At 48.9% G+C, this 16198-nt stretch overlaps 1 protein-coding gene across 4 annotated transcripts in view; it reads left to right on the forward strand.

Moving 5' to 3' along the window:
* LOC112643942 (myelin basic protein) overlaps positions 1 to 16198 on the forward strand; it is a 114984-nt gene that overhangs the window by 18574 nt on the left and 80212 nt on the right. For all 4 annotated transcript variants that reach the window (XM_049111653.1, XM_049111654.1, XM_025421965.3 and 1 more), the window contains exon 2: positions 3391 to 3466. In XM_049111653.1, coding sequence (XP_048967610.1) covers positions 3416 to 3466 — 51 coding nt within the window. In that variant the 5' untranslated portion in view covers positions 3391 to 3415. The remainder of the gene's footprint in view (positions 1 to 3390; positions 3467 to 16198) is intronic.

The following is a 16198-nucleotide window of genomic DNA, read 5'->3' on the forward strand; positions in this document are numbered from 1 at the left end:
CTGAGATCATATGGTATTTGTCTTTCTCGGATGACTAATTTCACTTTGTATAATAGTCTCTAGCTTTATCCAGGTTGTTGCAAATGGCAAGATTTCATTCCTTGTTTTTTTTTTTTTTTAGATTTTATTTAATTACTCATGAGAGACACACAGAGAGAGGCAGAGACACAGGCAGAGGGAGAAGCAGGCTCCCTGCAGGGGGCCTGATGTGGGACTCGATCCCAGGACCCCGGGATCACACCCTGAGCCAAAGGCAGATGCTCAACCACTGAGCCACCCAGGCATCTGATTTCATTCTTTTTGATGCCTGAGTAGTAGTCCATTGTATATATACCCCATCTTCTTTATCCACTCACCTGTCGATAGACACCTGGGCTGCTTCCATAATTTGGGTATTGTAGATAATGCTGCTGTAAACATTGAATTAGTATCTTGTATCTTTGGGTAAATACCTAGCAGTGAGATTACTGTATCATAGGGTAGCCCTATTTTTAATTCTTTGAGGAAACGCCACACTTTTCCAGAGTGGCTGCACCGGTTTACATTCCCACCAACAGTGCAAGAGGGTTCCCCTTTGTCTACATCCACACCAACACCTCTTGTTTCTTGGGTTGTTGATTTTAGCTCTTCTGACAGGTGTGAAGTGATAGCTCATTGTGGCTTTAATTTGTATTTCCCTGGTGATAAGTGATATTGAGCATCTTTTCATGCACCCGTTGGCCATCTGAATGTCTTCTTTGGAAAAATGTCTACTCATCTGCCCATTTTGTAATTAGATTATTTGGTTTTTTTCAGTGTTGAGTTATATCAGTTCTTTATTTATTTTGGATACTAATCCTTTATCAGATATGTCATTTGCAAATGTCCTTAGGTTGTCTTTTAGTTTTGTTGATTGTTTCCTTCTCTGTGCAGAAGCTTTTTGTTTTGATGTAGTTCTAATTGTTTATTTTAGCTTTTCTTTCCCTCCCCATAGGAGATATATCAAGAAACATGTTTCTACAGCCAGTGTCAGAGGTATTACTGCCTGTAGCTCTCTTCTAGGTTTTTTATGGTTTCAGGTCTCACATTTAGGTCTTTAATCCATTTTATTTTTGTGTATGGTGTAATAAAGTGGTCCAGTTTCATTCTTTTGCATGGAGCCAGCCAGTTTTCCCAACACCATTTGTTGAAGAGCCTGTGTTTTCCCCATTACATCTTCTTGTCAAGATTTGATTTGTCAAGATTAACTGATCATATAATCCTGGTTTTATTTCTGGGCTTTCTGTTCCATTTCCCCTTGATCTATGTGTCTGTTTCTGTGCCAGTAACCTACGGCTTTGATTATTATGGCTTTGTGGTTTATCTCAAAATCTGGGCTTGTGACGCCTCCAGTTTTGTTTTTCTTTTTCAAGGTTGCTTTGGCCATCCAGAGTCTTTTGTAGGTCCATACAAATTTTAGGATCATTTGTTCTAGTTCTGTGAAAAAGGCTATTTGTGTTTTGAGAGGGATTGCATTAAATCTGTAGATTGCTCTGGGTACTATAGACATTCTAACAATATTTGTTATTACCCATGTTTAGTTTTGCATAACCAGTTGTTATCGCTAAAATGGAGGTAGGGGAGATCCACAGATGTTTACTGCATTGTTATTCTGTGTATCCTATACATCTTACAAGTCCTTGATATTTAGTTAAAACCTTACATGGCATCAAAGAGAGGGGCAGGTGTTCTAACCTCCATTCAGACCTGTGTCTCCTGGGAGAACACCCACACACTATCATGTGACCATTGTATAGACCCCAAGAGGACAAATACAAGTTCTCTCTTCCCCCTTCTATGCCATCAAGTAGAGCACCATGTGCACCCAAACCTCCATTTTTCCCGTGCAAGTTTTTGTGATGGCCACTTTAAATAAATTGGTAGATAGATGATAGAATCACATTGGAGGCTGAAATTATCTGCAAAGGTAGACTTGCATCTTTACAAGTGTACATTCTTAAACACTGGGGTTTTTTGGTCTCATGCATGAAACATGAGGAATTCACCGATTGTTCTGCTAGTGATGTTTCATCGCTCCTCGAGCTATGTCTTTGATTTTACCGGAACTCATTACTACTACTATCTTTCTCTTCCCAGGCTCTCACTGGACATATGAGAAGGAAGGGAAGTCCCGTTCCCCGACTTCCATTTACAAATTTTGGGGAAGGAAGGGTGTTCTCTCCACATGTGGTTGGCTGTTCACGGTCTCCACTATGTAACTGCTCACGTACACACACACACCCTGGGAGGTGATGCTCGAAACTGTCATTGCTTCTTTCTCACCCATCCCACCATTGGTTGGAGTCCTCATGACCAGGATTATATGATCAGTTGATCTTGACAAATCAAAGGCAAAGGCATCCTTCATGGACACTCAGAGGTGCCTGGTGCTGTGGGAGACTGGAAAAATTCAGATTTGAAGTATTTCCCCTTTTCCTGAGGAGTGCCTCTTGGGGGGCAAGGCTTGCCTTTTATCCAGGCAAGTGTTATGTTTTAGAAATCCTCCCCATTTTTAGAAGACAATTCATTTTTTATCTTTCAAGGAAAGCTGTTTCATGTTCAGCACAGAGTTGGCTTTCACATGTTCTTTAAAAAGAGTTCCTCATGGACAATGATGCTTTGTAACTGTCCCTTAAGACTGGCACCTGAAGCCAGGCAATGGTCAATGGTGATGGAGTGAGTGGTCCTAGTGGTTCACACACATCCAGGGATGAGAGTGGATAAGCGATTGGTGTAGAATGAGTTTGGCTAAATTCTCCTGTATTGTGCCTTTGGCAGGAGAAATCATGAATTTGCTGCTAAAGTTTATGTTAGAAAAAACAGATGAAGATCAGATGCTTTTTTAATCCAATTTTATCTTCCTTGCAAATTCTGCAGATTCCTGGGATACTTGTGAGATAAGCGGTCTCTAGTCTGCCCTTGCCATTTCTGTGCTCCCGAGATTCTCTGAACAGCAAGCCCAGTAGTCTGCCTTTCATTTTTAGGAGTGTCACCCTGTTGTGCCTCTCAGCACGCCTCACCACAGCTGGGGAGGTGGGAGGCCCCTGTGTGCGTGCCGTGGGGTGGACACTGTCCGCGAGAGTGCTGGACTCGGGCCCATTGTCCAGGATGAGGACACATGCGGAAGGGTCTTTGGTACTGAGCAGAGCGTGGGTACCGGCAGCAGTCCCACCTGCTTGCGTTTGCTTGCAACTGGAAGCCAACAGGCCTGCGCTAAGAAGGCTTCTGTTGTGTCTTGATTTGGAAGGTTTTGGTTTTCTCCTCTCAGAAATGAGCCAGTTGTTGTCACAGGACTATTGCTCTGATGGATGACAATGTAGAAAATTCTGAGAGTACTAGCTTTAAGGCCAATGCCTTCTGTTTTTCTTGCAGCTTCTGACGAGCTCGGCGGTCCAGGATGGGAAACCATGCAGGAAAGCGGGAGTTAAGTGCGGAGAAGAGCAACAAGGTAAGAAGTCAGCCTGGCTCAGAAACTCCCTCAGACACAATTCAGTTTTGTCATTGAACATAATCCTCCTGACATGTACTGTGGCTGCCAGGGTTTCCCGCTAAAATGATTGGGGTGTTACCTGCTGCCTCAGAAACATCTAGAGTGGGCCTTGCACACAGACCACGACCTGTGTGCCTCAGCCCAGACCCCGGGCCACTACAGGCTTGCCGTGCTGGCCTGCTAGGGGCACCTGCCTCCTGTCCCTGCCTCCACTGTCACCACCGTTGCTCGCTCAACCTGTTTGGAAGGTACAGATAAGCCAAAGGGGAAAATGCACATAGAAACGGTCGGCATCCTTCCAGGGTTGTCAAAGTCGTCATCCTTATGTTTCCAGCATGGCATCCACCTCAGTTTTCAGCCCTCAGTTCCTTCTTGATGCAGGTTCTCTGCATAGCCCTAGATGCCCCTGGCAGCCTTTTCCTCCCCACCCACTCCAGGGGGGGCAACCTCAACGAGCCTGCCACTCACAGGCCCCCGGTTGCCTCATGCTCTGTCCAGGGCTTCCTCTACCACTAGGGGGTCATTTCAGATGATGAAAAAGCAGGGCTGACGTTGAATGTGCCCTGATCATGGGGACAGGGAAGGGAAATCACTCTGTGCCTTTGATACTTTACCTCAACTTCACCTTATGTGTGTCCCAGCTCAAGACGATGGTGCTGGCCCAGGGTGCTGCACTGAGGGTGGAGGACCTCCACCGCCACCTGTACATGGATGTGCTTCCATATGCAATTCATGGCACTGACTTGGCCATAGCCGTGACACCCCCTGAACCGTGGTCTGTGGTGTGGTTTTTATGAATAGCAATGACTTCAGCAGCCGTGGGTCCTTCTACTCGGTGCTTGGACTCTGTTTCTGTATCAGCCAAGGGGGGTGATTTGCCATAATTTGCTTTCAAGTCCTCCTTGTAAAGTAAACGTGTGAGGATACACTGTCCTTGGTCATATTTATCTCAGTTAGTTACAGTGTCATCTAGTTTCTTGACTAATGATTTCAGGCCCAAGATGAACTGGAAGGGATTTATCTGTTGATAATGTCGTGATTGGTTTGGATTCCCCCCTTCCTGCTAAAAGGGGGCTGATTTATGTATTTTGTAAGTATGTAAGCAACTCTAGTCAATGCTGAACAGGGGGATGACTTGTTAATTTTTAGAACTTCAGCCATACCACCGGTCACCTCATCGTCGTCACAATGGGCAGTAGCGTTGAGCTGTGTGTTCAGGTGCTGCGAAGCCCAGAAGTGTGGACGGCATCTCCACCAGAAGTGAAAGTGGAGATGGGCCCCTGGCAGGGAGTTCCCACCCGTCAGCACCAGGGGAGTGCAAGTCTTGTAAGGATGGATCTGAGGCTCCAGTTTTAAAAACTGCTCTGTGGCTTTCATGTCTTCCTTGTTGTCTGACGTTATAAAGTCATGAAACACACTTTTAATTTGTGTGATTCTCCCAAAATGAGATTGTTGAGCAGCAGGAAAGCCTATACTTGCTCTCCTGTTGTCCAAGAGCTGGTGGTTACCATTTGGATGATTTTAAAAGTTGGGAATTTAAGAACACTGGTTCCTGCAGATGGTTGTTATATGTAAAATCTCTTTAAATTTTGGGCTTTTTTTGTAACTGGATGGAAAAGGGTTTGACATGTTTCTGAGTGAGTGTCTGAGATGTTACCCGGCATTTAGGCATGCACCAGAGAAGAATAATATGGTGTGAGCTCCTGCCCGACTGTTGGCCATTCTGTATGTTTCTGCAGGCAGTTCCATGATGCACACTTTGACTCGTGGGAAGGTCACAGGACAGCTGTTGTTGGTGTCCGGGCCAGGTCGGCCTGTTAATGGGGAGGGTAGATGCAGAGCAGAGTCACCTCCATTCCCCCACAACCCTGCCTCATGCACGAGCTGCTCCCCTGCCTTCCCACCCCTCGCCTCCTGCATCCCACCTGGGACCTGCAGCACCACTGGGTTGCCATGACTTCCTGCTCCAGCCCGGCTCCCAAGGGAAGGAGACACAGCCAGCTTTCTTCCTGTGACCCAGCACTTTGCAGTCTTCTCACTACTTTCCCTCTCCTCCTGAAGAAGACAGGTTAGGATGCAGGAGGCGGCGACATCACGGAAGAGATAGCTTGGACAGAGAGAAGACCCCCTTTCCAACCTCGCACGGCTGGTTATAGGTGGAGCAGGATGCACGGCCAGGTAGCATGATGACTGATAGCCTGTTCCTGCAGCCCCAGCAAAAGCAGAGTATCCCAGGGGGAGCGGGAGCAAGAGAGACCCCAGCTATGAAAGGAGTCTGGTGACCTTCCTGTAAATCGTTCCCCTTCTTCAGACACAGAGAAACCTCTCACATGCCTCTGTGACCCTGTGTTCTTGAGTCCAGGGAGGGTTTGGTTGGCATTTAGTACTGGCTCAGTAGTTGCTCAGCACTTCATCAGCCAGGCCATGTTTACCTTGTGACTTGGCAGAGCCAGGAAGGATGCATCCCAGCTGCCCAGGCGGATCCAAAGGACACCTGCGCCTGCTGCCCAAGGCCCCAGGCTCTGGGCCCAGACTCACAGGGCTCTCAGCAGACTCCACCCGCAGAGTCTCCAGGAAGAAACCAGTTCCACAGGCTAAAAATAGACTCCCCTGCCTTTGGGGAGGCTATGTCTGGTGGATGGCACTTGGGAGCAAGGTAGGGAAGCCGGCACAGGGAGACAAGACACCTGAGACCTGGCTAGCATGGGGATTCGTTAGCTTTCCTCAGCTTGAATAAAAGGTGTTAGACCGACTGTCCCTCTGGAGAAACTGTCCATTTGCAGCAGGCCCTCGGAATAGGGTCCTTAACTGATGTGCCCACTGAGTAGGATCCGTTGGTGATGGGCCCCCAGGATAGGGTCCAAACTTGATGTGCCCACAGAATAAGATCCATGGGTGACAGGCCCCGGGGACAGGGTCCACATGCAACAGGTGTTCAGGATAGAGTCCACATATGTTACGTAGGCTGCCCTGGGTTTTTGTCTCATTCAGCATGGAACTTTGCATTTCCCTGCTCCCCAATTTCCTACCTACCTTAAGGAAGTAGGATTTCCAGTGCCCTTGAACTGTTTCTTAATATCTGAATTCTCAACCTTGTTGGTTTTGGGTTTTTAATTTTTTTTTTTTAATTTTAACACTGCCATCAGTTCTCTTGGGGATGAACTTAAAGTCTCATGATTTTTTTTTTCTCCTCTGAAAGCAGAGGGCATTGCTGGTTAGAATCATTACAAATAAAGACAACCCACAGTCCGTCCTGGCATACTTGCATGTTTTCCAAAACGAGTGACATCAAGCGACGAGTTACTTGAAATGTTGAAGACCTAGCAAACCACAGTCATCCTGAAAACCTGCCTTTCATCTATGGGTGGCCTGGGAAAGGCTCCTCCCTGGACTTCTCCCAGACCTCAGATCTGGCTCACAGGGTTCCCCACAGGTGCAAAATTTAGGTTCACATCCACATTTTACAGCGAGGAGTCGCTTTGTGATCTGGCATTTCAAATCAGACTGAGTTGTTATTCAGGCTGTTCTTCGGGGCCAAGTGTGCGCCAGGTGGGATCAAACACAAGCACATTTGCCGCCTCTCCAGAGTAATCCCACCCCTGAAGAAGTCATCCGTGGATTTAGTCATCATTAAAATCCACTGGCTTGATGAGACCCCCTAGATGATATTCGAATGATGGTCTGAGAAGTAAGGCATTAGTTTTTGAATATATCACAAAGGCATGGGAGTGATCGGCTCCTCTCATTACCACGTGGACCATCTTTCACTTTGTTGGGAGAATATGTTTCCTGTGCAGGTACTGACATCAGGTCTGTGGACGGTGCTGCCCTCATCTGACCACAGGGTGATCTCTCAAGGCCATTCCTCTGTGGGGTCCTAACTCCTGTGACTTGTCATCCCAGCTGTGGGTGCCCCCAGGGCACCTCACCCATTTAGAAAGCTCTGTTCCATCATACGATCCCCAAGAATGGGAAGTCATTCTGTTTGATGGCCATCATTAGCCGGAGCTGCTCCGTGCAGTCTCCCCTCTTCTCAGACAGAAATTACACTCACCGAGGGCCAGACTTGCAGCAGCTCTGCTCCTGGATGTGTCCCAGCATCCCCTCCACACACAGCCCAGCACACCCATCCCACCACCAGCCCCAGCCAGGTGACAGCTGGTGGGCCCCCTTGGGCAGGGTGCTGTCCAGCCCACCGCAGAGTAAGGGTGCCCCGGGACCGAGACCGGGCCCTGCAGGTCTCCAAACACACTGGCGCTGTTTTCTCCCGCTGCCACTCTTCCTCCTGCACTTCCTTGTTCAAGTGCCGACTGTCACCACGGCTGTTTCACAGAATGGGGGGAAGTGGGATTACTGAGAAAGCCACTTCCTGCAGTCACCCCAACCCCAGCCTGGAGCATCGTGCAAAGGGGCTCTGGTGCCATAGAGGCACTGAATTCACCCAGAAATACTGACCTTTCCAACACACTTGCTGTCAGTTGGCAGTTGTTGGACCCATATGTGTATAATTTCTATTTTCTTGGGCAAGTCGCATACAGGAATTCTTTTGAGAACTCAGCTAACTCTTCAGTAAATCATATAATGTGCCTTTAAAAGCTCAGGGAACTGAAAAATGGGAGGTATTTCCTCCCAAGCATGGAGCACATAGTCTGAGGGGTGGAAACACCTCGACGACGTGTAGTAAGCTCTTAGTGAGGTGTAGGCAGACTGCATTGTCTCTTGTCTTCTGCAGTTTCACAGTCCGTTCTGTCTCCCCTGGCCTCCTTCTGTATCTCTAGCTCACACGCACATGCACATGCAGCCCCATGAAGATGTCCTCTTGACCCCTCACATGGAGCACTGAACTGTCTTCCAGACACATGCGGCTAAGGAGCCCGTGATACGTGGCCAGCATGCCTGAGGAACCAAATTTTAAATGTTTGTTTTTATTTTATTTTTTTAAGATTTTACTTATTTATTCATGAGAGAGGCAGAGACACAGGCAGAAGGGGAAGCAGGCTCCCTGTGGGGAGCCCGATGCGGGACTTGATCCCAGGACCCTGGAGTCACGTCCTGAGCCGAAGACAGATGCTCAACCACTGAGCCACCCAGGCTTCCCTAAATGTTTGACTTTAAATCCTTCAGACTTACATAGCCACGTCTTTGGAGGGGCAGCCTGGCCCACGGGGTGCTCCATCCATGTCTCAGGATACCTAAAACCCTCCTAAGTAAGCATCAGTACTTTTTTTTTTTTTTTTTTTTTGTCAGGGAAACAAATTCTGGTCTCTGTCAAAGTTGTACAGTTTCACACAAAAGCTAATACTGGACGCAGAGGGTGAAATCCTCTGAAGAGCACAAACACACGTACAAGTACCAGAAACGGCAGCGGAGGGAGTGGTGTGCTGTGGGAGCGCGTCCCGTCCTCGCACACGCAGCTCAGCCCGCTGCTCCGCATACCCCTAGCGCCAGGACAGAACTCAGACTCGCGCCTTTGAAACCGCATGCGCGCCTACAGGCTGCTTCAGAGCTCGATGCACCCCGGAGCCTGCTCTCCTGACTTGCTTCCAGAAGAACTTAAGCGAGCTCCTAAAAAAAAGAAATAAAATCATGCGGGAAAACGTGCCATTTGAGAGAAACCTTCCAAAATCTGCGAAATCATCAATAACCTTCTCATTACACTTCTGGAAGCCTCCGAGCGGATCTGTCTCTGGCTTGACAACACGCCAAGGAACGTAACGTGAAACATCTCCTTGCACTTGGGTCTTGTAGAGTCGTGTTTGCATTGGGAACCCAGAGCCGCCCCTGGAGGGGGAGCACGCTCCCAGCCCGCCGGGCAGGTTCCGGCCCCGCGAGGAACAGCCGAAGCACCTGCCGGTGGGGACATGGGTGCACCTTGTGTTCCAGAGGCAGAATCTTTTACTGACGTTAGGGAACAGTCTTTCTAAGCTTTTACTTTGTAGAAGATTCTAGACATGCGGAGTCATAGTCTCCAGTGCTTCTGCCTTTAGGATGGACTCAAAGAGGAAATCCCGCATCAGTTTTGTGTAGACGGGCCCTGAGGCCGATTCTGATGTGGGCATCTTGTTTCATCTGATAAACGTACAGCGCCCGTACCTCCGTAAGTCGGGCGGCAACACGTCTACAAACACAGGTAATTATTAAAGACATGAGTCGTAATTAGTAACAAAGCCACCCGTCAACAGCCCTTAATAAAAATGACGTCGGGCCGTCATGAAGAGGTGCCCCGAGGCAACACACACCTGCCTGCAGTCAGCAGGCCCCGCGGTGGCTCGGGAGCTCGGCCGCGGCCCCCACCGCCCCCTCGTGCACTGGACCACGCGCCACGCCGGGCGGGACCCTTCCCCTCCGCCAAGCCGCGGCCTCGGGATCTGGGGCTGAGGTCGAGGAGGGCTCGGGACCCGAGGGCTCCGGCCTCCGGTTCTGGGCTGGTGTCTCTTCTCTGACACCACAAAGAGCTCCTGTTGAGGGTTCTTTCGAGCTACCAGAGGTTTTCTTAGGTCTGGAAGCTCATTGCAAAGTTAGTTTTTATCAGGAACTGTGACCCAATGTGCAAGCTGCTACCTTTGGACGACAGCAGTTGTTAGGCCTAAGTGATATATAGTAACGTTGCTTATTAAATATAAATGATGGGACAATAAAATAATTCTTTGGATAAAACCACAGAAGAGGCAGTATATGCACCACGTGTCGCCCGGCCCACACGCCTGGCTTCTCTCTCACACTGGCTGGTGCTGTGAGACCGGAGCCTGGTGATCCCACAGGACCGGCCTCTATCACCGTGGTTTTAGCTGCACACACAGGGCTTTCAACCACCTCTTACTGCACCGTGTAAAATTCCCTGGTTACTCTTCCCTGTGTCTGTGATACCCAGTTATTGTGTGAGAGCCGTCAGGGGAGGAAGGGGGGGTCCAAGGTCTTGCCCTTGTATCACAGCGCGGCCCAGAGTGAGTGGAAGCGGGACTCCTTTTATTCAGTGGGTTTTTTTTCAAGTTGACAGAGTCTTTGAGCTTTGACGGGTGTGCTTTATGTGAAATGGCTTTCAAGTTTGATTTTGGATTTACCTCTGGCGGAGAACGGAATCTCGGGTATGGCCGAGCAGAGAGTTATTCATGTACCATCAGTGACTCGGTGAGTGTTAAACGGGGTGCCCCCCCGCCCCCCCGCCCAGGAGGATCGATGAGCCCTGGTTTACTGGAGTGGAAGTGCTTACGGGAGTGGAGGCGTGCGGTGCCCTCCCCCGACGGCCCAGGCTGGGGCTGGGGCTGGGGCTGGGTTGGGTGGTGAGCTGCTGTCATCACCAGCAGTGACTCAGCTGCCTGCCGATTTGGTTGCTCGCAGCATGCTGGTTGAACCCCGTTTTTCAGCCCACACCAGGTCAGCTCAGAAATGCCACTGAGTCACTTTATCTTTGAGGGCTTTACTTTAGATGCTGGCAGTGAAAAGCATGTCCCTTCATATGAAAACCCTGCACCTGTTTGTTATTAATGAAGAATTTCTTTAGATATCTGATACAACCCTCTTAAATATTTTTAGTGACGCAAAACCTAAAAATCCTAATTTTCAAAAGTCATTTCCTATCTTTTCTCACTTATTATGTTTGGCACTGTGGTTTTCAAAGTTTAAATTTGGAAGCAAGAGATGTTGTATGCTGGAATGTCTGTGAAAAATTATCTTTCCGAGTGTGTGTGCACGTGCACACGTGTGTGTGTGTGTGTGTGTGGTGTTTCAAGCCTGCTAGCCCAAACCCTATAAAATGCAAATCAGCAGCTGCATGCTCACCTCTCCTGCTCAGTCTGCACCTAAGTGATTCTGACATGTCATCCTCCTAATTGGGACTTGGTGTCTGCGTTAATTTAATTATCCTGTAGTTAAACAGAAGCCTAGATAAAATTCATTTTCATGTTTCTGCGGCTTTTGGTGCTTGCAAAACAGAGTCTTATTAAGGCATCCTTAATTACACTTTAGCACAAGGCGTATGGAACCAAGCCCAAGTCGCAAGTGAGTAAGGCGCGCTGGTAACATTAATTACACATGGCGGTGGAGGGTTACAGCCACACGGGTGATTCACAGAGGTGTGTGCTGGCTCATAACTGCATTAAGACACTTAAGAAAATACCAACGTCCTCAAGAACAGAAGGAACGGCGAGCTCTGATGTTGTTCTTGCATGTGTTTGAGCAGAGGCCCTGGAGCACAGCTTGCGCGCTCTCGCCCTCGAGCTGGCTGTCCTCTCCTGCCCCCGACCCACACAGGCCACCCTGCACCTGCAGGCAGCCCCTTCCCTTCCTCTGCCCTCCCTGGCCCTGGCCTCCCCGCGGACCCCCGTGGGCAGCGACTCAGTCTTCAGTCCCTGTGCAGCACCCCAACCCACCCCCAAGGTCGGGTTATGCCCGAGGTTCCAGCGTCCGCCCTGAGCCAGTTTCCTGCCCCATGAGGGGTGCTGTGGGCGTGCAGCTGGTCCTGAGCTCCGAGCCACTGCGGATTTGGGCTTCTCACTTGTCGGGTTCCGCTGTCTCCCCGGCTCCACGCTAGGATTTAGGGATGCCATTTGCATGCAGAAAGTGGATTTAAGGAAGGCACTTCAGAATTCCTGAGCCCCGCATGCAAGTGGTCCCAGGTGAGGGCTCAGAGTCCCTGCGGCCGCAGGAGTGGCTTTGCTGGGACTTCCTGAGCACCCCCTCTGGGGGGCCCAGTGCTGCTAGCAGGAGGGACCTGGGGCCAGGGTTGGAGGGTCCCCTCCTCTGCCCTCGCCCTGCGCCCCCATTCCTTTCTCGTGAGGGGCGCCAGCTGGCTCTGCAGCCTGTCCCAGGCCTCCCTGTCCGGGTGCTTGAGGAGCATGGAAAGAGGCCAGCCTTGAGGCCAACACAGTGAAGCAGGGGCGCAGGGGGCCCTGCTCAGGGCCTTCTCAGAGAGGCTGGGGGGATCCCAGCCACGGGCAGCCTCAGACCCACCAGGTCCTGGGAGCCCTGGGCCTTGGGGGTGCAGAGGCCCTGGCCCAGGCTCATCTCTGGGAAGGAGGAAATGGGAGGAGATGCAGGAGCAAATGCACATGCAAAGCAAGGCTGTCATGAATGCGCATCTGAAGTGCCCCCGGTGAAGTCGGTCCATCCCGTGTGCTATCCTGGTCACTGTGCTCAAGACACCAAGAGGGCCATGGTTGGGCTGGGACTTAAGTCTTCCAGATCGAGTAGGAGGCATTCCTGGTTTCCATTTGCAATGGCAGTGGTTCTGGGTGTGCCTTGCATCCAGAATCATGGGTCCTAGGTGGGGTTTTTTTTGGTACTAAATTATTAAAAGGGCTATAGTGACTACCACTCATACATCAAATAAAATAAATTGAATGCAAAGCCTTTTTTGTTTTTGCCCTTCTCTTCTACTTTGTGACAATTTGAGTTTTTTTAAAAAGTGGTGTACTGCAGTGCATCGCAACATGAAATATGACGAGATATTTGTACGATATTCTAAGAGCTTATGACACTTTCCTTTGATGAGCCATTTTTAATACCCAGACTTTTCTCATTTCATTGTTGGGACACAGACTAGTTAGTTAGTTACTCCATTTAAGGAACATTATATTTCATGCCTTCTCAACTTTTCGGGGTTTAGAAGAAAACCCATCTTTGATTTTACATTTTTGTTCCTGATCATGTAACAGAGCTCTAAAGACAAGGAGACAGAGTGTGGGTTTTTTTAAGTCACAGTTCCCGCCGTGCTCAGAACAAAAGTATGAGCTTCGTGCACGACATAGAGAAACCCATCTGATCTGCGTGCTGGGTCACTCAGCCACCACCTGACCTGTAGGGATGAGTTACACGCCCCTTAAAGAGGTGTTTCTAAATAGTTTTATGACTCGTGTCATCACCTAACTACACTCTGACTTGATTTTACCTTCAGTTATGAAACAAGAGAAGGTCTGTGGCCTGAAAAACAAAATTTCTCCTAAATGCACCTTTGCAGAGGGCAGGACTGTTCAAACGCCTGATGAAATGAGGAATGGGGCTTCCTGCTCCTGGTGATCGGACCTGTCACCACGTGGATGCGTGAAAGTCTCTGAACGTATCTAATCTCATAATGGAGTCCAGGTGACTCATCCTGGTGCTGAATGGGGACAAGCTGAAGGCATCTTGATTTGTTCTCCAGCTCTGAGAGCACGTTGGGGCAGGTTTGCTACCTTGGCGGCCCTCCCCACTGATCACAGGCAGAGCACAATCCAGCTCTGAGGAAGAGCGGCTGCAGAGACAAGTGATCATTCCATTTGCAGCACGAGTCTGTTCCCTTAGAGCATGGGCACCAAAATGCCAGGTACAAACCCAGTTCTGGGGGAGATTTCTCTCGTTTTCTTTTTAATCTTACTGCATTAACGTGCTCGTTAAAACCTACCTTTTACTTAGAGCGATTTTACTTTCACCTTGTCTCCCATATGGAAAATCAATAAGGATTTGTAAAATAAGTGAGGATGGAAGATGACATGGACTGTGCCCTCGGAGGGCCAGACCCCAGGGCAGGCTTCCCCGGGGCGGGGCCCTGTGAGGTCGACCGTTATGACCTTGTGAGCAAGGGGGTTGCGAGGCTGGCGGGGCTGAGGGGTCCAGTCAGAAAAACACAGAAGCGTTAGACCTCCTTGCCCTTGGGCTGCATCTGCAGGATAACTGGCAGTTAGAGAACCGCCTGCCAGCACAGGGTCATATGTTTACAGAAATCAAATAGGACCCTTGGGTTTTTATGACCTGAAACTAAAGGAAGTGTATTCAGCTTCAATTTAAGAAGATCTGAGTTTTCCATCACCTTATTCTCTTTTCAGTAACATAGATTTTCCCTTTGAAAGGAAGGAATGTCCTCACCCAAATTACATGAGTGCATTTTAACTGAACTTGCAATTCCCCGCCAAACTCTGGGAGCCACCCTGCACGGCCCATCTCTCCCTCTCTCTGCCTGTCCCTCCCCCCACACCCTTCCGTTTGTGACCATCCTTCTTATTTAGGACGGGACCAGCTGATAGAGCAGTAGCTTCCAGGAATAAATGGCAAGATATTTGTGTCCCTAAAATAGATGTTAGTATGTCCGGTTATGCAACAGGCCTCGATAAACACTTTTACCATGACGCTAGTTAATACTTGTTTTGCTGTGACTCCTAAAAGTCAATGTTTAAATAAAACCTTGAGCTCATTCCTTTGCCTTCATTATTTGAAGAACTCTGCAATCCTAATTGCGCTGCAAAATGATCTCGGCGGAGACGGTGGTGTTGACATTGAGTCGTTGCAATAGCCACTTCCTCAGATCAGATAATAGTTCATAACGACCTCAGATTCGGAGTTCCAGACTCTCCCGCAGGGACTCCGGTGGGACCTTTCCCTGGGAACTGCCTGCACGCTGAGCTCCTAATGCTTCTTAGAAGCTCCTTTATTGAAATGTAATTCACGTGCATACAGTTCACCCATTTAAAGCATATGGTTCAGTGTTTTGTTTGTTTTTGTTTTGTTTTGTTTCTAGTATCTACACAGGTATGCAGGACAGTCCAACAATTTTAAAATATTGACCTCACTGCAGAAAGACACGGTGCTGTTGCCACTCTCAGCCTCCACCTCCAGCCCTCGGCAACTGTGAATTTTTCCTGTCTCTGGGTTTCCCAGGTCTGGACATTTCAAGTGAATGGAATCATACGCTGTGTGGTCTTTCCTCTGGGACTTCTCTCATGAGCAGATTGTGTCCACATCCATCCCTGCAGCACAGGCCACTGCTTCATCCTGTCTCCTGGCTGAATGATGTCTCTCAGCGCACGGACCACCTTCCTTCCGTGCACCCATTTATCCACTGATACGCGTTGGGGCTGCTTCCACCTGTTGGCACTTAAAAATACCACTGCTATGAACAAAAGCCCGTGTGCAAGTGTTTGTGTGGACATAGGTTTTCATTTCTCTTAATATGGTTTCTCAATGGAAAAACAAAACCTGGATTTTCATGTACTCTCGTTTTCAGAAATGCTTGCTGTGTTTCCTTTGATGCCATCCAAACAGGTCTAGAAAAGGAGCCCCGGCTTTGACATCTCACCTCCCGGAGATGTATAACATCATTGTTCCTTCTTTCTGGGGTCTGCAGGACTGAACAGGGAGCATTTTCCGTGCCTTAATCCTTAAATCCATTCAGGTTAATTGCCACCACCAGGTGGAGAGTTAACCAGCCTCGGAATTAGAGAGGATAAAGTCTCCCAAAATTTTAATTCCCCACATTTCAAAAACCAATCTGGAATCTTGATACTGAATCCTGTGCAGTCCCCAGCCAAGACTTCGGGTCCTGGCTATTAGGTACATGTTTATTGAGATAAATTTGCATACCATAAAATGTGCTCATCTAAAGTATACAATTCAGTACTTTTTAGTATATTCACAGGATTGTCCAGCCGCCACCACCAGTGTCTGATTTGTAACCTACTTGTCACCTCGAAAAGCGACTGGCTGCCACCAGCAGTCCTGCCCGACCCCCCACCCACCTCCACCAGCCCCCACCACTAAAGTGGTAGTGACTGCTGACCACTCTGAACGCCTCCTGGTGTAATCATGTACCACAGCGTTTGGCGGCCACCTTCCCTCCTGCAGGACAGCGTTCTCAGGTTCATCCACGTGGCAGGTGTCCGTTATTAACAGATGCTATTCCACAGCAGGGATATACTGCAATGTCTTTATCTGTTCATTCAC

The sequence above is a fragment of the Canis lupus genome, chromosome 1 (assembly GCF_003254725.2).
Source record: "Canis lupus dingo isolate Sandy chromosome 1, ASM325472v2, whole genome shotgun sequence".
NCBI lineage: Eukaryota > Metazoa > Chordata > Mammalia > Carnivora > Canidae > Canis > Canis lupus.